The 10,000-nt window shown below is 41.5% G+C and overlaps 1 protein-coding gene across 31 annotated transcripts in view; it reads right to left on the bottom strand.

The window, feature by feature from the left end:
* Positions 1 to 10,000, bottom strand: part of LOC113824616 (serine/threonine-protein kinase WNK1) — a 160,021-nt gene that overhangs the window by 49,959 nt on the left and 100,062 nt on the right. For 29 of the 31 annotated variants that reach the window (XM_070124790.1, XM_070124794.1, XM_070124789.1 and 26 more), the window contains 7 exons: positions 9,643 to 9,800; positions 9,442 to 9,530; positions 4,729 to 4,845; positions 4,476 to 4,587; positions 3,570 to 4,086; positions 3,257 to 3,327; positions 1,013 to 2,614 (listed from right to left, as the gene is read on the bottom strand). In XM_070124790.1, the coding sequence (XP_069980891.1) occupies positions 1,013 to 2,614; positions 3,257 to 3,327; positions 3,570 to 4,086; positions 4,476 to 4,587; positions 4,729 to 4,845; positions 9,442 to 9,530; positions 9,643 to 9,800 (2,666 nt within the window). The remainder of the gene's footprint in view (positions 1 to 1,012; positions 2,615 to 3,256; positions 3,328 to 3,569; positions 4,087 to 4,475; positions 4,588 to 4,728; positions 4,846 to 9,441; positions 9,531 to 9,642; positions 9,801 to 10,000) is intronic. The other 2 variants (XM_070124788.1, XM_070124791.1) reach the window with 1 other exon arrangement.

The following is a 10,000-nucleotide window of genomic DNA, read 5'->3' as shown; positions in this document are numbered from 1 at the left end:
AGAGAGAGAGAGGGAGAGGGAGAGGGAGAGGGAGAGAGAGAGAGAGAGAGAGAGAGAGAGAGAGAGAGAGAGAGAGAGAGAGAGAGAGAGAGAGAGAGAGAGAGAGAGAGAGAGAGAGGGAGAGGGAGAGGGAGAGGGAGAGGGAGAGGGAGAGGAAGAGGAAGAGGGAGAGGGAGAGGGAGAGGGAGAGGGAGAGGGAGAGGGAGAGAGGGAGAGAGAGAGAGGAGAGAGAGAGAGAGAGAGAGAGAGAGAGAGAGAGAGAGAGAGAGAGAGAGAGAGAGAGAGAGAGAGAGAGAGAGAGAGAGAGAGAGAGAGAGAGAAAAAAAAGGGGGGGAGGCTAGCATTTATAGCTAATATCTAAGTTGTGATTACAGTTCCTATAAGCCTGGAAGATGCATATCTTACAAAACTAGTCATGTTATAAATCTTGTGAATGATTCTATTATTCAGGCACAAATAAGTTTGTTTATGTAAATTAACAGTGAATATCTTTAGTTAACTGTCCATTAAAAACCTTTTATGCTTCAAACTGCAATCATTGTCAAAACAAAAGAGTTCTAAATTGAGAGAGTCATCTTATTGGAAGTTAAGCTTAGACCTTTCTGCCTTCCCTGAAAGCCCTAGCTGGCGTGCTGTGCTATAGGATCTGTCTGAATTGGACACTTACATTGTCCGCTGCTCTGCCATATTGCTGCTGCTGAAGCTGACCCATAACGCTCTGGGGTTTTGATGTAAAAACTCCACCAATGTATGGTGCTACTCCACTCATCATTGCTGCTGAGAGATGGGGAGGGAGGAAGACTGGGGTGGCTTTGTGGTGTTCCATGGCTAGAGAGGAGAGGGTGCTCTGGACCAAAGGGGGGAATTGGAAACATGAATCCATACAAGGCAAAGGCTGTACCAATGGAGGTGTCGTTTGGGACTCTAAATGAGGCACACGGCTGCGTGCAGAATACACAACATTAGCCTGCTGAGAGGGAACAGGATGTAGAGGCAGCATATGGAACAGCACCTGGCTCGCTTCGCTGACCACCGCAGAGGCTGGCTGGGATGCTCCAAAAGGTGTTATTGAAGGCACAACTCCTGGCAGTGATGGCACCACGGAAGGCTGACATTGTAGAACAACTGGCTGGGAGGCAGGGACTCCTGGCATAGAACCAGATGCTGCAACTTGTGATGCCGATGTCCCCTGCTGAATCACTGTTACACTTGGTTCAGAAGATCCTATCCTTTGCGTAGAGTCAGCCTGTGTGGTAATCACTGTAGGCTGAGAGGCTGTAACTGGTAAGTGATAGGGTGCATCCTCTGGCTGTGCCTGCACTGCACTGGGCTGCATTGTTGAGGTCACCTCAGACACTGATGCTGACACTGCTGGCTGGACAAGCACAGCCGATGACAAGGGTGGCACAAGGCTGGTTGGCTGCACCAACTGCGTTGAGCTGCTGGGCAGGCTTATCCCACTTGCCCCACTTGCTGCTGTAGAGCTCAGAGTGTGCTCTGTGGGTGCAACTACTGCCGTGACCTGTGGCACTGAAACCACTAGGGGAGTTCCCCCAAGGGTTTGTGGCATTCCGACAGGCTGAGAAGATAACAACTGCTGTGAAGCAGCAAGTGACTGTGAAGCCACCAAAGGTTGAGACGCAACAAGGGGTTGTGAAGCAACTAGTGGCTGTGATGCAACTAGTGGTTGTGAAGTAACCATTGACTGTGAAGCAACAAGTGGTTGAGAGGCTACTAATGGTTGTGAAGCAACCAGTGGCTGTGAGGTAACCACTGACTGTGAAGCAACTAGTGGTTGAGGTGGAACCATTGGTTGTGGGACAACCATTGGCTGAGCTATGACTGGCTGTGTCTCTGAGCCAGCAGCAGCTTGGGACGGCATCCCCTGCGGCTGTGGCTGTGACACAGGCTGTGCCTGCAGTGCTTGTCCAGCAGATGGAGGAGGAAGTACATGTTGGGTGGACATCACTGGCTGCTGCGATGTCAGGCCAGTGGGTTGAGACATGACAGGTACAGTTGGCTGAGAAATATGCTGCTGTGACATCACACCAGAGGGGATAGAAGAAACTACCATGGGTACAGATGCCATGACTAGAGGGTGGCTAAGCACTGCCATGGGCTGAGAGGCAATCACCACAGGTGGTGAACCAATTATAACACCTTGTGAGGAAAGCACCTGGGACTGTGGTATAACCATGGGGTGCTGGGAGGTCATCAAGGGAGCCTGGCTCCCAGTCCCAACCTGTGAACTAATCTGACTGTAATATTCTGGCTGCTGTTGTGGCTGTGGTGGGGGCTGTGGTTGCTGCTGATCTACCTGTGGTTGAGTGGATTGGGGAGGTGGATGCTGCTGTGTTTGTTGTGGTGGTGGCTGTTGTGGCTGTTGTGCTGGTTGCTGAGGTGGCTGCTGCTGAGGTGGCTGTTGCTGCGGCTGTGGCTGCGGCACTGGCTGGTAAGCAGTTGTGGTCAGGTAGGCCTGTGAGACAGATGAACCAGTAGTGCTGAGGGCCTGCTGGTACTGGGGCTGCTGGTAGGCAGCGCTCACAGGTTGGTATTGTGAGGAACTGCTCTGGTAGCTACCATATCTGTAGTTTCCACCATAAAACTGTCCATCCTAAAAGAAATGTAAAAAAAGGAAGATAAGTAATTTGTGTATAACTCATAGTCACTCTAAAAATGAATAAATACAATATTCAAACCTGACTGATGATACAAAATTATTTAAGTACCTTATGTCAATAAGTGATAATAATTGATATGGTTTTCCAACAGATAAATCAATCTTCTACTAGATAACAGTGATTCTATGTGAATTCTGGTGCAAACCCTAAAGGCCACATGAGATCCTCCATATTACATTCATACAGAACTATTCGATAAAATCATGCAGGAACTGTCATAAACTGACATGCTGTTTTCCCCTAGCATCTTTGGCAAAGACCAAATGGAAGGTATGTGTGCCTTTGCAATTTATTATTATCATTATTATTTCTTGTCATTCTACCATTTCTGTAAAATATAAATTTTCTTTCTTTATACGTACTTGTCCTATCAGTGACATATGCATAATCTAATATGGAATATCAAAGACCAAAGTAGAATGGCAACTTTAGGATTAGTGTAATGAGTTTCAAACTGAATCAGCAAAGTATCTGTGGAATAACAAATAAATAAAATATAAAAATTATGTAAATAACATAGCCTACTTTCCATGTTATAATTTCTAATTTACTTAAAAAACAAACAAGCTGCATACCTGTGTAATGGTCTGTTGTCCCTCAGTTCCAGCTGTGAGGGTGTAATACCCCGATTCTCGAACCCCATCCCCTGAAAAAGGAATCGCCATATTATGTAAATACATCTCCTCCACATGTCATAAGAGTGAGGTTCCATCACTGCCTTTCTATGAACGAAATGCAAGAAAAATATGAGAAAACACAGTAGCGAATTAACACTTCTGAATGGGCTGCCTCTCAATGATATGACAGTCCATAGGCAAATTCTGCAGGAGCACAGGAACTCATTTAAGAGGTGAATAACTCAGAAAGGCACTACAGGCCTATCAGTACCTTGTTGCTGTTCTCCGGAGATAATCGATTCCGTAGTCTTCTGTGTCTGGCCATCCTGCTGAGTTGTCTGTTGCTGAGTTTGCTGTTGTTGTGGCTGACTCTGCTGCTGTGGCTGTTGTGTTGCCTGCTGTTGTGCTTGTTGACTCTGCTGTGGCTGCTGCTGCTCCACAGGTATTGGTTGTGCCTGTTGCTGTGTTGTCTGTTGGACTTGCGGGGTCTGTTGTGGAAGTGAAGTCTGGTGTTGTAGTGTGGGTTGTTGTGGTTGCTGCTGTTGTTGCTGTGGTTGTTGCTGAGGTTGCTGTGGCTGCTGCTGTGGTGGCTGTTGTGGTTGCTGTGTTTGTGCTTGTGGTTGTTGCTGTTGCATCTGCATTTGCTGTTCTTCCAGTTGCTGTTTCTCCTTTTCCATGTTTTCCTTCTTGCGCCTCTCCTCGCGCTCCCGAGTGATATTCTGGATTTGTGTCTGGATCATCTTGGCCACAGACCTCTCATCTTCCTCTAAGATCATCCCCATTTTAACCTGCAGAGAGGTACTCAGTAAGAGAAGACATTTAAAAACACAAACACAATGATGATATTCTTTAAATATTTGTTCATGTGAAAAGCTACACAACTTAAAGAAAAGAAAAAAGAAATATATATATATATATATATATATATATATATATATATATATATATATATATATATATATATATATATATATATATATGCATAACAGTATAATATAAAGAAATAATAAAAATGCAAAGTATTTTCTATTTCATGTCAAATCTATGACTAATATCTTATTCACATACCAAGAAGATATATAAACAAAAGATTAGAGGTCCAAAGACAGATATCCATAACTATCACTTTTATTTCCAGAATCTTCTCTTTAAATATATTTTGCAACATAACACTTACCATGCCTTCAGCAATCTTGTCTGGGTTATCATTATTTATGTCAAAGTCAAACTGAATAGCTTCATTCTCTTTATGCTTATCTTTTCTCTTCTTTGCATCAACTACTCGTAACCTGAGAGAGAGAAAATAATTATAACATATATGTATCCCACAGAAATTCAATTTTCAATTTCAATTTATGGGTGTTTGTCTTAAATGTAATAAATTTCTTAATCATTTATCTATCTCTTTGTTACTGTCATTTGCCACATACCTAAGCACAACTTTTCCTGAATCCGAGGCAACAGCTTCTTCTTTATTACACAGGTCAACTTTGATGCCTGTGTCTTCTTGGAAGAATTCATGGTTTAAAAGATCTTTCACAGTTGGTCTGGAAAACAAGTTATAATGAAATAATTAACTGGTTACAAAAACACAGCACGACAAGACAAAATAAAAGAACAACAACAGTTAAATCTTATGATGATGATGTTTTCAGGGTGACACTTTCATGTCCAACACCATTATTCCAGGACAATTTTCACTCAATATCCCAATGTTAAAGCCTTAACTCGGAAATCCCTCCTTCAGTGATTCCTCTTTGCACTACATCTTCCGGTATAAATCCCTAAATCATCTTATTCCATACCAGAGTAATAAAACAAGAAGCCCAGAAGGAATGTGATCCAGCATTTGTGACTGCTTGTCCATTGTGGACAGATAGACTAGTGTGAAAAAAAGCTCAGAACCCTGTTCTACTTAGCAGGACAATTCATCAACTCAGGACTGCTAGAAATGAGTTTATTTATAAACAAAGAAGATGACTGACATCATAAAGTAACAGCTTTTATCACTTGTTAGGCCAAGTTTCTAGGTCATTTGCCTCAATTGGACAAGCAATTTCAAATGCTTCAAGAGAGAAACCACCTGACTGAAATTTTATCACTTTCTGCTACAAAGGCCAAAACTAGGGGAGAGATTAAGCAGTGTTCTATATGCAGTTGATTGTCTTCAGTTCTTGGTGGTTCTTTTTCCTTTGCAGAGCAAAGAACAAAGATCATGTAATTTTTAATTATAATGAGAACAGCCTTATTCTTTAAATTTTGATCAAATATATAAAGCATCACACATTCTGTCAGTTTATACTGTTTTGACAAATTTCTTTTTCTTTAGCTGAAACTACAACTTATTTAATGTTCTAATACTGTTATCACTATAAGTATCTTCTTTAATTCAATTATGACTGATGCATTTGATCATATGCACCTAAAATTATTTAGGAAAACATGTTCATAATCATGATAAATCATTATGATTAATCATCAACAATCATCTTACTAATTCTCATCAAATAACTATTCTCTTAATATATGCTAAGACAATGGAACAACACATGCATTGTCTATTAGCCAATTTACAGTTTGGCCATTAAATGCTGTACAGTGTAAGGTGATCTTTGTGTAAAAAAAAGGTATATGGCACCTCGGCTTCCATAGATATTTTCCTAAAATAAACATTAAAGGAAGTTTCAAATAAGACTGTTGTAAAAAAAATCATTGAGGTTAAGTTATCTCCCATATACACTCAAGTTAATTATATAAACCCTCTATAATTTCCATGTCTTATTCAAGTCTGATATTCCATCAAAACAAATTGCAACCTAAATTCAGAAAAATTTATATGCATATAAGTATCTATACTTGGTCTTGAGCTCTGTTCTGATGCCAGTTGGCTCTTTTCTGTCTTTCTGAATTATGCAAGATCACTTATCTAGCTGTCTGTACTTCTATACATACACAAAAATAAAAATAGAAAATCAAATCCTACATGTCTCCTCCAGATCCACGAGATCCAAAACTGGTTGAGGATCCGAGGCTTGAGTATGGACTTGAGGCCAGCATGCGGTCCAAAAGAAACTTCCTGAGGGACCAGTTCTTTCTTGGGCTCTTCTGTGGACTAGGAGGTGACCCTGGATCCACACACTGCGGACATTCTGGATCTACGCACTGCGGGCACATGCAAGGGCTGGAGGGAAGGCTAGAGGTGTTGCTCTGAGTCTCATCACTTTGGCAACTATGAGATGTGAGCTGGATAACTGGCAAAGGAGAAGCAATGTTTGCAGGTGGCCAGTAAGATGGCTGACTTGAACATGGAACCATCTCCAGATTCTGGCTTACAAAAGCAGATGAAGGAGGCTTTGCCATGTGTCCAGCATGCTTATTTCCTGAGTAGTGTAGCATGTCTATTGCAGCCTGACAGAGATCTTCATTTTCTTGGCCACCATATTGAATTGGTTCATCTTGCATAGATTGGGAAAATTGAAAATACACACCTGGGCTACCAGGTCTACTCACAGAGAACTTGGCTGCACTAGGCGGTGAAACAGAATATGTGGGCACTTGTGGATTTTCATTTACTGTTGAAAAGACTTGTCGGGGTTTTATCTGCTGCACAGGGTAATGATATGGCAATCCGGGGCTCCCTGGTCTGCTGCTCCTGTATGCCTGTATGTATGGGGGGGATGTTGGATGAACAACTGTACAAGGTGACACCGGACGGAAGTACTGAAAACTGTCATTCTGACACTCCATCCCACTTGGCTGATTCATACAAGTGGCAGAATGCCTGTATCCATGGGAGTAATCATTGCCATTTCTGCTGTCACTGTTTAGCCTTGAATCTTCACCTTCCTCAAGAAATACTCTTGGTGTTGTACTAAAGGCAAAAGAATTATCTGCTCTTCTATGACTGTAGTCATATGCATTGGACTTTGGAGGTGATACTTGTGGCCACATGACATACCCATGTGGCATGTAGCGAAATGTCTGGCATGGAATCGGCACAGCTGCACTCCTGCAGCCAAATGTTCCTTGCTGAAATGGTGCTGGACTGCTGGCTGTGCGAGTTCCAAATCTTGTTGGGACAGAGTGGGACCTCACATGATGCATCCAATGTGATGCTCCAAGCCTTTGTTCTGCTCTTCCTCTAGGATGCCTCATCCTTTCCTCTGAGCTGCTATTCCACGTCATATCTCTCCGAAAGGTGTCTTCATTATTCACTGTTTGTAGGGGCTGCATGTAAACTGATGAGGTTAGGAAGTTATCACCAGATCTGCTGCTACTTAAAAGGTTACCAACACTACTCCCTCTGCCTAAGACACCCCTGCCTCCTCCTCCCATTTCTCTGGCTCCTCTTTGCAGGTCCACCATTTCATGCATGACGATCCTTTCCTTCTTCCTTGCTCCTCTGTAATCCACCCTACTCATAAGACCTACTCTCTGGTAATCAGCATCAGCTGATTCATGCATCTCTTGACTGGCACCACACACAGAACTGTTCACAAATCCACTTTCTTTCTCTTCATTTTCGGTTGTGAAGTAGATGTCTTCAGAGTATACACGGTGCACAGCTCGGCGCAGCATTGCTATTTCCCTCCCCTGCTTTTCTTCTTACTAAGCAAAAGCCATACATTTCCAAGGTCTGATCATGGACTACATCAACACCAAAGACACAAAGAAATTACTTCTTGCTGGTCACTGTTTGGCTCAAGGTTCCTCATTTATCAGAGTAACATCTGTCCAAGTACCAAAGCAAGACAGGACTGGCCTTAGCCACCAGACTAAACCCCTCCCCACCCTGACACCTACAGAGCGTGTCAGCCCATGGACTTGTATTACAACAACATTCTTTGACAGTTTGAAAAGCTTTTTAAATATCCTAATTTCTACCAGAGGGATATCTGAAACCTTTTTTCAAGTTCCATAATCTGGAACAAAATCATTATGAACACTGATCAGAATATGTCACTCTCTGGTAGTTACACAGTCAGTGACAAAATAACATAATGCAGTCGGAAGAGATAGCTACATTTGGTAAGTATTTTATATAAACAATGGACATGACCCCACCCCCTCTCAAGTGCTACACTCACAAATTTAGAGTTAAAAAAAGTCAATATCATGCAAAATGCAATATCCATTTCTGTTTTCTGCCAAACTCAAGACATATGATAGCCTCTTACTCATCATGCATAACATAACAGGAAATGCCACAAACCCATTCTTAACTAAAGACAGTATGGCATTTGATAGGATGAATGAAAGAAGATTTTTCTTCATAGAATCTTAAAGGTTTACTCTATCTCTATCAATTCTGGAAAAAAAAATAAATTCTAAGGATATAATAACTTTCAAGTGAAGTGTCTTGATTACTTGAAAGTAATACAATGGAAATAAACATAACACTTTAAGTTCAGAAAGTGAGCCAAAAAGGTTAAAGAGGAAACAAAGAAAGAGAAAAAAGAGAAAGAAAGAGTGAGATAAAAAAGAAAGTAAAAAAAGAAAGAGAAAATATATATTCAAACACTGGAAGGAATCCTTTATGAAGTATTCACTTAGGCCCATAGCTAATAATATTAAAAAGAGATAGAGAGAGAGAGAGAGAGAGAAAAAGAAAAACTCAAGGCAGAGACCTGGAACTTGTTTTAAAGGGCCCTCTCCTCCCCCCAATCCCCTCTACCCCTCAACCTGTCTCCTTCCCTGCCCTGTTTCTCTCCAAAGCCTTGTAACTTAATGCAGCCACCCAACCACTCGATTCTCGCAGCCACAGCCACTCCACAACCACCTTTAATCAGTCATACTATCTGGTTTTCCTGTTAATCTGTCTGTCTGTGTTTCCTTCTCTCTCATTATCTGTTTCTACCTGTCATATCTTTCCTCTAAGTCCATCTCCCCATTCACTTTGTTTGTCTGCCTGTCTTGTTTTTTCTTTCTTTCTTCTACCACTATATTTACCACTATCTACTTTTAAATATCTTTTCTCTCTGTCTATCTACTTCTATTCCTCTATCTAATCAACCCTCTTAATGCTCACCCCCCATTTGCTTTCTCTCTTTTAATCTCCATCCCTCTGGTAGTAACATCATCATCATCATCATCAAAAAAGAATTTGGGCAACATTTTCCAGGCAAAACTTCAATCAACCTTACCTCTCCTCATTGTGTAATCTTGTGCACCAATCTATGATATATTTCACATCTTCATCCTCGATCTTGAAGAAGCTTTGTGGCCGTACACCCTGCAAAGACAAATACAAGGCAAAGTTAAGCATATGGTGGGGAAAATAACTATTAGTAAAAATAGCAAATATTTATTTGAATAAACAAAGATATTTGGAAACAGATACTCACAGTTGTCACTTTCTTGTAAATCTGGGCAGGTCCGGAGCATTCATTGTAGGGGTACTCCAATGTGGCCATCTCCATCATGCACATGCCAAAGGCGTATACATCCACCATCTCATCGTAGTGCTCCTCATACACTTCAGGTGCCATGAACTCCGGAGTACCTTTAGGTGAGATTTTTTCTCTTTCAATATTGTTAGGATTTGAGTTTTATATAATAATGAATAAAGAACAGATAGAAGGTTTTACAAACATATGGTCATCCATACAAAGTTCACTTGCATATATAAGTAGAATATGTACATTGACATCTACACATAGCTACAAACACACACACACACAAATAACAAGACTCATTAACTAA

The sequence above is a fragment of the Penaeus vannamei genome, chromosome 8 (assembly GCF_042767895.1).
Source record: "Penaeus vannamei isolate JL-2024 chromosome 8, ASM4276789v1, whole genome shotgun sequence".
NCBI lineage: Eukaryota > Metazoa > Arthropoda > Malacostraca > Decapoda > Penaeidae > Penaeus > Penaeus vannamei.
The sequence above is the reverse complement of the archived record's forward strand: the minus strand, read 5'-3'. Positions and strand labels throughout refer to the sequence as shown.